This window comes from Equus caballus, chromosome 20, assembly GCF_041296265.1.
Source record: "Equus caballus isolate H_3958 breed thoroughbred chromosome 20, TB-T2T, whole genome shotgun sequence".
Taxonomy (NCBI): Eukaryota; Metazoa; Chordata; class Mammalia; order Perissodactyla; family Equidae; genus Equus; species Equus caballus.
This window is the reverse complement of record NC_091703.1, coordinates 48166126-48180587: the sequence shown is the minus strand read 5'-3', so window position 1 is coordinate 48180587 and position 14462 is coordinate 48166126. Positions and strand designations below refer to the sequence as shown.

General features: G+C 41.1%; 1 protein-coding gene across 5 annotated transcripts; it reads left to right on the top strand.

Annotated features, from left to right (window-relative positions):
* The first annotated feature begins 386 nt into the window (after positions 1 to 386).
* Positions 387 to 13207, top strand: ENPP5 (ectonucleotide pyrophosphatase/phosphodiesterase family member 5). Of its 5 annotated transcripts, none has more exons than XM_070245610.1 (5): positions 387 to 564; positions 3180 to 3436; positions 6132 to 6993; positions 8497 to 8673; positions 10730 to 13207. In XM_070245610.1, exons 3-5 carry the CDS (start codon positions 6165 to 6167, stop codon positions 11155 to 11157), a joined length of 1434 nt encoding a protein of 477 aa, XP_070101711.1. In that variant the 5' UTR covers positions 387 to 564; positions 3180 to 3436; positions 6132 to 6164; the 3' UTR covers positions 11158 to 13207. The 5 variants fall into 5 exon arrangements, with proteins under 5 accessions (XP_070101711.1, XP_070101712.1, XP_023480807.2 ...); XM_023625037.2 differs by lacking the exons at positions 387 to 564; positions 3180 to 3436 and adding exons at positions 3519 to 3642; positions 5576 to 5630; XM_070245611.1 differs by lacking the exon at positions 387 to 564 and having other exon boundaries at positions 3097 to 3436.
* The last annotated feature ends 1255 nt before the right edge of the window (positions 13208 to 14462 follow it).

The following is a 14462-nucleotide window of genomic DNA, read 5'->3' as shown; positions in this document are numbered from 1 at the left end:
GAACCAACTCACAGCACTAACAAAACAAATACATTCCCACCAGCAATGTATGATACTTGCAGCTGCTCTGCATCCTCATCTCTCGTCAGCACTAGATGATGTCAGTGACCTAGACTGAGCCATTTTAATAATAATTCATAAACTCTCAATTTAGGCTGGGCTATAAAATTTAGCTATGTATATTGGTTGAATAGCGTCCTCCCCCAGCCCCTCCCCCAACCAACACCAATATACCTTCATCTGGAACCTCAGGATGTGACCTTATTTGGAAACAGGATCTTTGCAACGTAATTAGTTAGGTTTAGATGAGGTCATACTGGATTAAAATGGGCCTGAATTCCAATGACTGGTGTCCTTATAAGAAGGCCACGTGAAGACACAGAGACACACAGGGAGAAAAACATGTGATGACGTTGGCAGCCATTGGAGCTACGCTACAACAAGCCAACGACCACCAGAAGCTACCAGAAGCTGGAAGAGACAAGGAAGCATTCCTCCTTAGAGCCTCTGGAAGGAGCATGGCCCTGCCGACGTCTTGACTTCTGACTTCTAGCCTCCAAAACTGTGAGAGAATAAATTTCTGTTTTTATGTTGCCCAGTTGCTGGCAGTTTGTTACAGCAGCTCCAGGAAAATAATACACTATGAATACAATCTACAAAATACAATAATACAAAGAAGTTTATAAGGTTATATTCAACTTACAGAAAGCTTTCTGAGGATAAAAATATGGTAATTATTTGTGTGAAAATATAATTCTAATTAGTACAAATATATCATTAGCAGCCTAAATTACCAATATGCATAAAAATACTTGGACAAGTCTTTGAATAACATATAATTCAACTTTTCACTCATTGGGCTGAACTTCTGGACTGAGTCCAAATTAGTGAAGACCTACTATTTATCAAGAATTGAGGTCAGTCCAGAACCAGAGTCCCAGTGGTTCCAATCCACCTCTATTGAACACGCAAGACCCACATTTTGCAGAATGTTCTATAAGGGATTAAGAGATAGACTTTCTTTTAGTTTAGTCATTTATAGTACAATGTGTTGCAATCTTAAAGATTTTTAAAATTGTAAAATAATTTGTTCATTTTCTGTACCAGGGGGTATAGACTAGTTTTGAAAACAAAACTTCTGTGGCAGAGCAAGTCTTGGTTATTTCATAAAGAATAGATCACATTTCAGTTTTAGCACAAACCTCTTCCAGCTCCTTAGGAGGAAAATAATCCAGCTCTCAAAGCCCCATTAGACTTCCTTAGGCAGGCAGAGGGACCCCCATGCCCACCCCAAAACCCATGAAAGAAGTTGGTTCTTCTGTTACTCCATTAGTCAGAAAAACACTACCAGCTCAGCGATGATTATATTAATTCAATAACATAAAATAAAGGAATAGCTATAAGGTTGTGGCCTGTGCTACCACAATTTGCTGAGTAGTTACCGCAATTGGACAGAAATCGAGGCAACAGGCAGGGCAGCAGGACTACAACAGATGTGTAAGCAAGAATTCCATGTTTTTGCAATCATTGCTCTGTCTCTACTATTTAAGCCAGATTTTTTTCCCATTAGCGACATGAGTTACAGAACCAGCCTATCAGTTGAATACTAGATGTCATTATATGGAGATCTGGGAAGTGTCTCTGGCACTCGTTGGGCCCCTCGTGAGTCATTTTCCGTGTTGCATACTGTGGTTAACAGCTGTACCGCGCCTATTTCACAGGGGTAGCTGGTGAATACAATCCTGCCTTCCACAAAGTTTGCAGAGCACGGCAGTCATCTGAACAGAGTCCAGCAATGCTCAGTGACCTGTATAACAGAGAGGCCCGTTTTCCCTGCTCCTGCTCTCTAATTAGCATAAGCTGTTCTTTGAGTGTTTGGGGAGAACACAGGGTTGGCCTATTTTAGGGGGACAGGGACTTATAATATTGGACCACCCTGTTCCAAGTTTGGGCAGTTTCAAAGGACAGGGCTTTGGGGACTGAGAACAACCTGTACAACTTCATTGTCACCTGGTCTGCCTAAACACAGAAACCACCAGCCTCCCCCTTAATCCCCATCCCACGTGGTGGAAAGCCATAAACAAGTTTCTACAAATAAAAGGCCATGGAAGAGTGCCTGGGTGTCCTTTGGGATGGTATCACACAAATTAGAAGGGAGCCATCGGAGTAGGGACTGGCCCTCTGCGACAAGTTGAGAGAAAGAGAAAAAATTATGACCAAAATGTTTGCCCCATTTAAGTAAATATCATCAGGAATGTCTACTCATTTTACAGTTGCAGTACACCAGACAGGGAACATGAGCTCCAGACAGGAGGCAAAGCCGTTCGTTTTGCTCTCCATTTTATGGGCTAATTAGATGTTGAAACTTAAATTGAGACAAGGAAGCAGGTATCATTGCCCATTACAGGGTGGTCAGAATTAGGCCTGGGAATTGTGTGGATAGACGAGTCCTTTTAGGGGAGCTCGAAGTCACTGCTAGAATTTATGGTAAATATAGTAGGGATCAAATTGGCAAACTGTGCACATGCCCACACTCCCTCCAGCCTAAAAATATCACCGATTAAAAAAAAAATCTTGAAAAATGAATCTACTACAGTAAGCAGACGGAAGAAAGACGCAGGAACAAATAAGACTTTCTGAAAGAGAAATCAGACCTGAAGCTCATAGCTTTGCTGTACCTTTGGAAACAAAGCTGGAAGCAGAGTCTTGAGCCTAGATGCAGCCATCAGGGTAGCTGTTCAAATTAACTTTCTCCCTGCGCAAATCAACCTCATTCTGCACCTGGCTTTGTTTCATTTTTCTCGGCTGCCACACTACTGCAGATCCCTCAGGGACCTTCCACTGCGAAAACCTGGACAACAAACATGGGGCTGCAGAGTGACTAAACTAAATCCTTTTAAATCAAATGTTTCCGAGGTAAAGCAGTTACCACCACCAACTAATACAGAAAAAGAGTTCAGGAAAATGTCATCGTCCCATCGACATCCTGGGGTGTTCCGGTGTTCCCCAGATCAAAGCCCAGGGTATGGTGTCACCAATTTGTGATATGAAAAAAAAAACAAAAAAACTTTAAAGATCTGAAAAGAGAATAAAAGTAGCTTTCAACAAAAACAGTGAGCGTGAGAGCACACATAGCACTGGGGTAGGACATTATAATCTCTCTGCATCACCGATTACAGCACAGCTCCCGTCTAGAAAAGGCACACTGCAGAAAGCCTTTGCGACACGACGGAGGGCGGACATCTGCAAGCGCCAAGCGCACGTTCGCCTCCCGCCTCTCCGGCTTCCCAGCTGGATCCGCACCAGCACTTCGCTCCCGAGCCCTCCCGCTTCCTCCATCCTCCAAACGTAGGCAGTGCCCGCCCCGCTCCCGCTGATTGACAAGCGGCGCATCGACTCCCAGGAGCCCCGCTTTCGCTTGGCAACCCCCGCAGAGGTAACAATCCTACCGTAGCCAATGGGAGCTAAGAGGCGGGGCCTGCGGCAGGGAGGCGGGGCTGGTCAGGCGCTCAGCGCCGAGGTCGCGTGCAGGTGAGCTGCTGCGGGTCGCCGGGCGTCCCTGGCTCCCGCCACCTCCCTCCCCTCCAGGTGGTCTTTCCCATTGCCCCAGGCCGACGCGGAGGGACCAGATCACTGGCGAGGGTAAGCGTCCAGGGGAGTGGGCGGCTTGCCTCCTGGCGACCCACGCGGCTCCTGTGGGTCCCCAAAACTGCTCAGCACACACACACACACACACACACACATCCCACGTTGACGCCTCTGCCAGCCTCGGTGGGCGGGAGGCCTGCGAATCGGGAACATACCCAACGCCGCGACCTTTCCCAGTGGCTAGTGTGGAATCCCTGGGGAGAGGAAGAGGGGATGCATCACCTTCCTCTTGACACCTGCTGTTCGCCCTACACACACCCACTCCTCTTTCACTTCCCCTCTTCTTCAGGTTTCTCGGCGCCCCTTCCTCCAAATTTCCAAGGCTGTCAGTGGGGGAAGGGTTGGAGGGAAGGAGGAACTGGATAGCAGCCCAGTGAAAGCTGGACCAGAATTAGGGATTCCACTGCACTGTGCAGCATTTTGTGCAGGGAAAAGAAAGAACTCTGCGATTTCCTTCATCCCCACCGCCGCCTCGCTGTTTCTTTCATGCCGACATTGCGATAATAATGTTGGTTCTTACCAAGCATTCCTAAGCTTTAGACACCATTTAGCCTTGGTTTCGTTTGTCCCAGGAAAGTAATTCTTTCCTGCTTGCCACAGCTGCTAAATCAGTTTGCTAAGCTAGAGGAAAATCAGGTGTTTCACGTAGTTGATTCTTTTTTTATCCTTAAAATGCGTTTGGTTCCTATTATTCTTCCTTGTGTGTTAGGAAGGTGGAGGACAAGGGAGACGGAGGGAGGAGCCACCGTCCTCAGCCAGATATGTTAGTAAACATTTGCAGTTCCTTATTGGATCTGATTTTTAACGTTCATTCCAGAATTGGAAACGTTACAGCCTTTTGAGAAATAGTTTTTTAAATTTAATTTTTGAGCCGTTGTCTGGAGACCAATACCTAAAATAATTTCAGTTTGAGTAATGTTCTAGGTCTGGTGAAATCATGGTTAAAAAACAAACAAAGCAGAATTATTGCTCTCAAGCCAATACACATAGTTTACGCATAGTTTGTGGGTCTGAAAGCAAGGCAAGCATGCCAAGCAGTTTTTATTGATCTATAATGTAGCAAGGCAAGACAAGTCTGGTTTTGAGGATTAAAAATATCTTCAGCGTGTTCAAATTAGGAAGATCTCAAAAAGTGAATTCAAGAGACTTCTAGCACAAAGTATAGTTAGATCCAAGTTTTGCTAGGTTGATAAATACCTTCAGGCAACAATGGACAGGGAAAGGAGAGAACAAAAGATCTTTGGCTGATATGCAAGTCCAATGAGAACTAATGAGATTTGCATATGTGTCATTTACCCATATTGCCTCTTATTAGCTTGTTTGAATAGAATAAAAGCTTTTTAGCAATATATGCAGATTAAAAGAAAAAAAACAACCACCTTGATCCAAAGAGATTATTTAATCCTGGCAAGTGCCTTTTCTGCACACATCACTGATAAGATTAAATGTTGACGAATGTTAACCTTAGGAAGGTCAACCTCAAGTTTCAGAATTATGCTTTTATTTATACTTAGTTCAGAATCTAATTGTTTAGTTGAAAGAAGCCTATGCTTTGATTATTAAAAAGTGAGTGCAGATTACATTTCACAAATATATTTGAATGTCACAAATTTTTTGGTTTTCTTTTTGAGGAAGATTAGCCCTGAGCTAACATCTGCTGCCAGTCCTCCTCTTTTTTGCTGAGGAAGACTGGCCCTGAGCTAATATCTATGCCCATGTTCCTCTATTTTTTTTATATGTGGGATGCCTGCCCCAGCATGGTTTGACAAGTGGTGCGTAGGTCTGCACCGGGGATCCGAAATAGTGAACTCCAGGCCGCCGAAGCAGAATGTGCGAATTTAACTGCTGCGCCCCTGGGCCGGCCCCTGAATGTCACAAATTTTATGTCACTTCAAGAAACCAAGTTCATCTATTTTCTCCATTCTAGTGACATCTCTAACCATGATGAACCAGACATAAGGCCTTGGCTTTGAAAAATAGAGGTGTATATGTGTATGTGTGTATATATATATATATATATATATTTTTAAAGCATTATTATTGGATTTGCTAATGGTACTTCGTTGTTGCTAGGTTCCTGTAGTTCATCTAGCCATGGTAAATGTGTTCACAGGTATTTGACTATATACATGTTTCTGACCTGAAGTCAGAAGTCTGGGTCAACCTGAAAATGTTTCTGAAAAGTTGCGTTTAAATTATATCGTCTTAAAATGATATTTGGAGAGCTTATTTAAATAATTCCTTTGAGGAATGTTTTAATAAATTCTTGGAAACTAAAATAATTTCTAAAATGCAGCTCAACTTCTCAGCCTTATTATTCAAGTAGCCCCAGGTCTGTTGTTTAAGATGGAGTTTTGCAACATGCTCCTTCCAGGCTGGAACTGATGATGCAACTGGGATTACTAAGCACCATCAATCTCAGTTTTGGGTAAAGTATGCCAAACAAAATTATTGCCATTAACTTCTATGTGTTTTTTATACAGATTGTCTTACCCTGAAGATCAAGTCCTTTGAAAATGACTTCAAAACTTCTTTGGGTGTCCTTCATACTTGCTGCATTAACACTTTCAGTGACATTTTCTCTCCAGCCGGACGAGCAAAAGGTTCTACTAGTTTCATTTGATGGATTCCGTTGGGATTACTTATATAGATTCCCAACACCCCATTTTCATTATCTTATGAAATATGGTGTTCATGTGGAGCAAGTTACTAATATTTTTATTACAAAGACCTACCCTAACCATTATACTTTGGTAACTGGCCTCTTTGCAGAGAATCATGGGATCGTGGCAAATGACATGTTTGATCCTATTCTGAACAAATCTTTCTCCTTGGATAACATGAATATTTATGATTCTGAGTTTTGGGAAGAAGCAACGCCAATATGGATCACAAATCAGAGGGCCGGACATGCTAGTGGTGCAGCCATGTGGCCCGGAGCAGATGTAAAAATACATGAGAGCTTTCCAACGCACTACATGCCTTACAACGAGTCCGTTTCATTTGAAGATAGAGTTGCCAAAATTATTGAGTGGTTTACATCAAAAGAGCCCATAAATCTTGGTCTTCTCTATTGGGAAGACCCTGATGACATGGGCCACCATTTGGGACCTGACAGTCCACTCATGGGGCCTGTCATTTCAGATATTGACAACAAGTTAGGGTATCTCATACAAATGCTGAAAAAGGCAGAGTTGTGGAACGTTGTGAACCTAATCATCACAAGTGATCATGGAATGACCCAGTGTTCTGAGGAAAGGGTAATTGAACTTGACCAGTATTTGGATAAAGACCACTATATCCTGATTGACAAGTCTCCAGTAGCAGCCATCTTGCCAAAAGACGGTAAGTGTGACCGAGTGGTGGTCTGAGGCTAGGTCTGCAAGTGCCCAGGGCGAGTGAGTGGGGATTTCTGCGTCTGTGTCGTTCAAGTGTGCTTGCCTGTGTCATGGTAATAGTGTGGGATTTCATCCTTAGCCTCTGAAAAGGCAAAAATCTCTTTTCTCAGTCTGATTTTTCACTTTTTTCCCATAATATTGAAATTGATGCTCTCTGTCTAGTTATGGCAATCAGATTTAACCATTTTGGAATCAAATATGATGAAAGCTGCAGGCTTCCTTCTCAGAAAAATTGAGATGGGAAGATACATTACAGATTTGCATGCAATTACAGTGATTTCATGGAAGCCCTAAAATCTTCTGTAGACCCTTAGTTGGGACCTGCTTAATAGAGCAGCAGTGGAGCATAGGAAGGAGGAAGCTTTGGTTAACCCGAGATTCACTTTTCTTATCTCTAAGTAGGGGAATTAATAAGAATCCCTTGAACTTCTTACAAACCTCGAAGCCTCATACCAGCTCTGTCATTTCAGTATTATTTCTGTTTTAAGGGTAGGTGAACGAGCTGCAAAGGTTTGACATCCTCAGATGACAAAGCAAGTGCAGAGCAAGACTCAGGCCTGCTCTTCTGACTTTTGTTTTTTCACCTAGAGTTGGGCTGGGTATCAGATGAAAGAACGGCTTTTGCAAAACTGAATACGTCACAAATGAGAGTTATATCCCTCACAGGGGAATTAAGAGGCCCATATACAACAGTGAATGTGAAAATGTGCATGTGCACCTGCACACAAACCTTTCAACAAATTCAATATAAAATAGCAAGTTTCGGGTGGTTATTTAAGAAAATCACATTAACCCTTCTGTTTTTCTTATAAAATTGGTATGGTGCTCCTTTGCGGGGGTGTGGGAGGCATGGAGGAAGCCCCCAAAATAGATCTGAAAAACAAGAAAAGGATTTAAGATAGTGCCCAGGTTTACTGCATTTGAAGGTACAGGAAGTACTCTTGCAACACCTCCAGAGTTTTAACGAACTTTTCCATTTCACAAGCTGCTGTGCACCTCCAGTCCGTCCTGTCCCAGCCCTCGCCCTCCACTTACCGTATTTTCTCGTCTAGAGATTCTTCATCTCTGCATTCAGAACTACCAGAACTTTGCTGCTATTGCAATACCCTAGACATTTTACGTAGTGCCACTAATTAGGACGTGTGTTTTTGTGTCTTTAAGTCTTTAAATTAGAGATTATTGATTTCTGGTCCTATGAAATGTCCTCTCTTCATTCTATAAGGTGAATTTACTTACAACAGAAGATTAGTTATTTCTCAGTTTCCCTCACAAGATTCTTTCCTCCAAGGGGATGGGTGTTCTAAAGTGGCTGGCTGTGTTGCATTCGTTCGCTCGCTGGCTTTTGACCTCAGGGCATTTGCATTGTTGGGCCTTCGTTGCCGCGGTTGTTCTTGGATTGTGACAGTGAATGTCTTGTTCTAAGTGCTTCACCTTCTTCCTCCTCTTTTAGGTAAATTTGATGAAGTCTATGAAGCACTAGCTCGGGCTCATCCTAATCTTACTGTTTACAAAAAAGAAGAGATTCCGGAAAGATGGCATTACAGATACAACAGTCGCATTCAACCGATCATAGCCGTGGCTGACGAAGGGTGGTATATTCTACAGAACAAGTCGGATGACTTTCTGTGTGAGTGTGTTATAGTATTCCCATTCTGCGTCGTCATTTGCTAAAGTGGAGGCTGTGGATAGTACAGCAGTTAATTTACTGATTAAATAACTAGCTAGTGTCATACATTAATAGCAAAATAAAGATCCTTGGGGCTTTAAAAAGAGGTAACCTCCTAAAAGTGAAACATGTACTTGTCTTGAAGCCATCAGACCAAAGATATGCAGTGCCCTAATATTGCTAATTATAACTGTTATGTTCCTGAGAAAAATATACACATTTATAAATTAAATTATTTTCTGCATCTGTTTTATATTCTGATTTCATAAGAATTGGATCTCTTTTTATTTGCAATTGTTAGTGTTCTCGTTTCCTTTGCCCTTCTGGCTCTAGCAAATATAGGCCAGCTTTGCTTTATACCTTGGAAACATTTCTAAAAGGAAACGCGTGTGGCGTGGATTATAATATATCAAGACAAATACCTAGTGATGTAATTTTAGAGCTCTTTCTGCTGATTAAATTTAGAATATAATGGAAATCCCATTTAAGATTTAAACATGACACATAAAGAGCTTTCTGCCATCCTTACTGTGTAATTTTCCCTTCTCGTATAGCTTTTAACAAGTTAGTCAAATAGAAAAGTCATCCACAGGATTTCACTCATTTTTACTGTGCCTATCATTTGCACGTTTGCTCTCAAACTCCCCACCCTTTCCCTACCCTGCTTTGTATCGCCAGTGCTTGACCCCTACAGACTAAATGTCCCAGGCTCCTTTGTAAACTGCTTGCTGGTTGGGTTTGGCCAATAGAGGACCCTGGCAGGAGTTTGGAAGGCAAGAGGAGGAGAGAAGCCAGGGTCTTTGTCCCCTATTCTCTGTGCCTCAGGCTGTCTCTAACAAAGGCTTCATTTCTTCTGTGATCCCAGCTCCCTCTGAACCATTTCTCTCTCGGGGCCTCAGCTCCTGCTAGGTAGCCCTGGCTTTTTGGCTCTGGGGAACACCACCTCTTCCATCCTCCCTCTAGCCCTGGGGGCCATAAGAGGTTCCCACTGTTCCTAATCACGAGGTAACCCCGTCATCCCGTTTGCTCCTCAGCTCAACACTTTTGTAAGTAGTCCCCGTGTTAAATTCCATCTATTGGACTACCTGACGTGGGGCTCCTGGATGACTTAGATATTAACCTGCACTGCTGATCAGTTCACTGGGAGGTTTTCTACTCTGTTTCTTAAATGTTGAAGGAACCACATTGTGTCTAAACCATCTAGAAATGCTTTTTTGTGCATTGGTCCTTGATATATATATATGAGTTGCACAAAGATGTCCCTTTAGGTGGAATTGGGTTCCTCTCATGTTTATTGATGAAAAGAAAAGCAGTCGCCTGACAGTGACATTTGTAGTGTATATGTGAGTCATAGTGACAGACGTGAACCGGTATATGGTTTCTGGTTCTTAAAACTGGTTTTACATACAGATAATGATCTGTAAGCCAATATTTAATCATGCCGGGGAACTGTTATAAGAAGGCCTTTAAAAGTAATTTCTTTGGCCATGAGAACAATTTCCACCTTTATATGTTCAGATTTTCATGTATTGTAGCTGTAACTAGACGTTTGATTTTTCTGAAGTCTTTTGTTTTTCTTTATTTGTTGCTTTTCCCCTTTTACTGGTTATGAATTATGAATTTATTGTGTTCATGACTAAGAGCATCTTTCTTTCTTTATCTTTAGAACAATAATTGGAACATAGGACGTACCTAATGAGTATTTGCTGAAAATTAATTTACTTGCCACCAAAAAAAAATCACTTTCGTTTTCCCCTGACTTGACTCAGCTTTGGTCTTTGCCCTTCCTCCTTTGTTGCTTAAGTAGCGTTGGCCTGTGAGGAAAACTTCTGATCATTTGACTTTTCATTTCCTGAAGTGAATTGTGATGTTGACAACAATGGAGATTGTTTGTAAAAGATTATTTTATTTTAAAAGTCAAAGTAGATAAAATTTGCATTTCAGTTCAGAATTTAATGATACAGCTGCTATTCCCATTTTAATGGTTGGCTAACATTCATTCATTTTATCTTTACAGTAGGCAACCACGGTTATGACAATGCATTAGCAGAAATGCATCCAATATTTCTAGCCTATGGTCCTGCCTTCAGAAAGAATTTCACAAAAGAAGCCATGAACTCCACAGATCTGTACCCCCTGCTCTGCCACCTCCTCAATATCACTGCCATGCCTCACAACGGATCGTTCTGGAATGTCCAGGATCTGCTCAGTTCCGCGACTCCAAGAGCAATTCCTTCTACGCAGAGTACTACACTCCTCCGTGGTTGTGACAAACCAAGAGAATATGAGCAAGAGGAGTCCTATGCTTATTTCATAGGGGTCTCCCTTGGTAGCGTTATCGTTGTCGTTTTCTTCATAGTTTTCGTTAAACATTTAATTCGCAGTCAAATACCTGCCTTACCAGATATGCATGCTGAAATATCTCAACCATTATTACAAGCCTAATGCTGCTTTTAAGTGGAGATTGCATAGTTGTGTCAGTGTTTAAAGGCTTCAAATTCTAGGAAGCCAGGTTCAGACATTCGCGCAGACCGTTGAGCAGTTATATACATATGCAGGCGCAGTCACTCACACACACGGACCAAAGTACACATACCTGCAAAGGATTAAAGGTGTGGAAGTAAGTTTCCATTGTTCTCTCTGGCTTAGGGGTAGATAAGATCCTGCTTTATTTGGACTTGGCACATATAATGTACATACTTATCAACTTTGCACTATTTAAAGTACCTTATATACTGCACTTTAAATTACTCTCCTAATGGGTACTTTTATGTGAAATGCACTTTATTGACAATTATGTCTTACAACTTGGTTGAAAAAGACAACTTTTTGTGCCCATGTCACAGAATACTTGTTATTCATTGTTCAAACTGAATGAAATTTCTAGTAATTTCTAAGTAGTGTAGAAATCTATCTCCTTACATTGGGAGAGCAAGAAGAATGTGAAAATTGTTGAAAATCAACTGTGACGACCTTTGTACGTTGAACTTGGGAGAGAGACATTCCCAACGGCAGGGTGCACCTGTGAGCCTTCCTGTTGTATTTCTTTCAAAGGACGTGGATTTTCATTTTGTTTTCCCCAAAAATGAGACTAAATACTGACAGATTCTTTCTAAATATATTGTTTCTGTCATAAAATTCATTACTGTTATTTCCTGATTAGTCATTTTACTCAGATTTTTGTAATAATGAAGACACCGTGAATTTACATTTCTTTCCCATGTAGTCATACACTGGCCTGACTAGAAGAGATCGGGCACCATCTCAGCAAAGTTTTCTCTTGTTCTCTAATTACTTGCTGCTTTGAAAACTAAATCACTATTAATCACATTAAAAGTCAAATTACATAAAACAATGGTTTTTATCTGCTAACATGTGGTAACAGAGCACAAGCATTTAGGTTTGAGCATTTGAAGGTCCAGAATTGCAAGAGCACAAACTGCATTACATGGAGTTAGGCCGCTCAGTCCTTGAAAAGAGCTACGTGGAGCTGGGGGAAAAATTAGGCCGGACCGTTGTTCACAGTGTACCCAGAACAGTGCTAAAGGGTGCCTGAGGGCAAAAACTAGCAAAGTGAGTCTTTGAGGTCGCAGGTATTGAAGCAGAAGGAGCTGAGATTATACTTTGTTTCTTGAAGTATTGGAATACTCACTCAACCAGGTGCTCAGTGCGATCCGGGGCGAATCCAAGTTCACAAATAGACTTCTACCTCCTGGGTGGTATTTTCATCTGTCTGGTCATCTCAGCTCCTCTCATTCCAAGCATTACACAGTCTAATGCTGTGGTTTAGATCTCATGAGTAGTCAGGTTCGGGGAGGCCAGTGTTACCTAAGGTTTCTTAGGGGAAAGAGGAAACCCCAGAAAGAACACCTTTCCTTGAAGAAAATAGAAACCACTTTATAGACACATGGCCCAAATATTCTGATTTTGTGTGTATTTACGCGCCAACTGGCTACTAAGTAGTTAAAATGATATATGTATTCCAGAAAGAAAGAATAAATTAGTTGTAAAGAATAAAAGTGGCATAGTTAAAAATATAATTGAATTTAAGTGCTTCCTAAAATAAGGTGAATGAATTATTTTTTTAAGTGAAAATACCAATAAAGAATGTTGGCACCTAATTCTCCTTTTGTTATACAACCTCTTAATAAGATAGAATGGAATCACTGGAAATGTACCATAGATTAAAAAGCTGAGAAGTGAAATGGTAGACAGCAAACTCAAAAAGTCTGAACTCTGGATTAGACGCTTTGGAATTTGTGACCACTTATGTTGGCCTGCTTTGTAGGTGGGAACTTATCTGCCTTGTCGAGATGCCAATATAATGACTGAAAGATGAAATTGGTCTATTTAAAAGCATTACTCTTCAAGTGCTCTGTGTACATTTAAACTAATTACTGCATTAAATTCATTTTAGAAGGTGCTACTACCTTAGTAGTAAGAAGAAAGTAAATTCTGTCACGTAGATGAAATCATTAAAATTCTGCTATGAAGATTTGGTTATTGTATGGTTTCTTTTATTTACAGATACTTATTTTCCTGTAAAATATAAGCAGGAGCACTTCCCTGAAGGAAAATGAAATTTTAAACTTTGCTGCGAAAATCTAGTCGCTCATCTTTCCTTTGGTAGGTTTTTTGTTGTTTTACCCGGCTGTCTTCATGGTGAGACTTTGTACGCAGTGAACTCAAATTAGCACATAGGAAGAAAACTGAGATTAGCTAATCTCGCTAACTGTAAGTAAGAATTTTTAAAAGGTCAGAGGAATGGAGTTCCCCCTACCTCGCCATTTTTGCTCAACTCTCCTCCCTCAGCTATTTTGTACAATTTATTCATTGATAAGATTTTTCTTATTCAGTGTATGTTTTGCAGTTTCTTTCCTTTTTGCCCCTTCCCATTTAAATTTAAAATTTCTCTTCAAAATGCTTTCTGACCTCTTAAGGCAAAATTAGGAACCTATTAGTAGTTTCAGTTTCTTACAAGAATCTATTTCTAAAAAACCTAATGCAGCTCCTAGCCCTTCTGGTTCTCAAGTGTTTTCAGCTATTCGTTAATTAAGGGGGACGAACTGGGGAATCATGGAGCCACGAGGGATCTGAGGGGTCATTCAGCCCCCTGATTTAACAAGGGCCCTTGAAAGCTGTGAAGTGACTTGCATGACATACTCATGCCAGCTGGAAGCAGGACCCCGGTATCCTGATCTGGTTTGGGGCGTTAGGACTTTAACCTAATGAATTTTGAGGGGCATAATTCAGTCTCTAACAGGCAGAGAATGCAAAACAAACAATAATAGAAGCTCCTGGAGAAATGAGAAACTGCAAGAAAATGTATTCATGTCTCCAATTTGATATCCCACTGTCTGCTTCATTCAGGGTTGCTTTTGAGAAGTCTTATGCCAATTTATGTTCTCTCTCTCCCCCCATCCCTTCCATAACATTTTTTTCCCCCTGAAATTTTACAGTTACTAAGAATCTCTACTTGTCACTCAGGGGCCCTTTCATTTTAAAGGCTTGTATCTTTAATTCTAGCAAATTCCCAGTTTATTTTAGTTCATAATTTCCTTTAATTTGTTTTCTGTTTACCCTTTTCAGCACTCATCTTAGCTGGATGTTGAGTCTTCTGAATTGGTTGATCATTTTTCTCTATATTTTCCAACTTTTTTTGTTTCACCCTTCGAGATACTTCATCTCCCAAGTTAGCCCTTTGACATTTTCTGCACGTTGAAAGTCTTATTTTTAATTTTCCAAAGTTC

What these genes read in the sequence shown, in the direction of transcription:
- ENPP5 (XM_070245610.1), top strand. Translation starts at nt 6,165, where the DNA reads ATGACTTCAAAACTTCTTTGGGTGTCCTTCATACTTGCTGCATTAACA. An exon ending in AGCCATCTTGCCAAAAGACG is followed by an intron (nt 6,994 to 8,496) that starts GTAAGTGTGACC and finishes CTCCTCTTTTAG; the next exon opens with GTAAATTTGATGAAGTCTAT. An exon ending in CAAGTCGGATGACTTTCTGT is followed by an intron (nt 8,674 to 10,729) that starts GTGAGTGTGTTA and finishes TTATCTTTACAG; the next exon opens with TAGGCAACCACGGTTATGAC.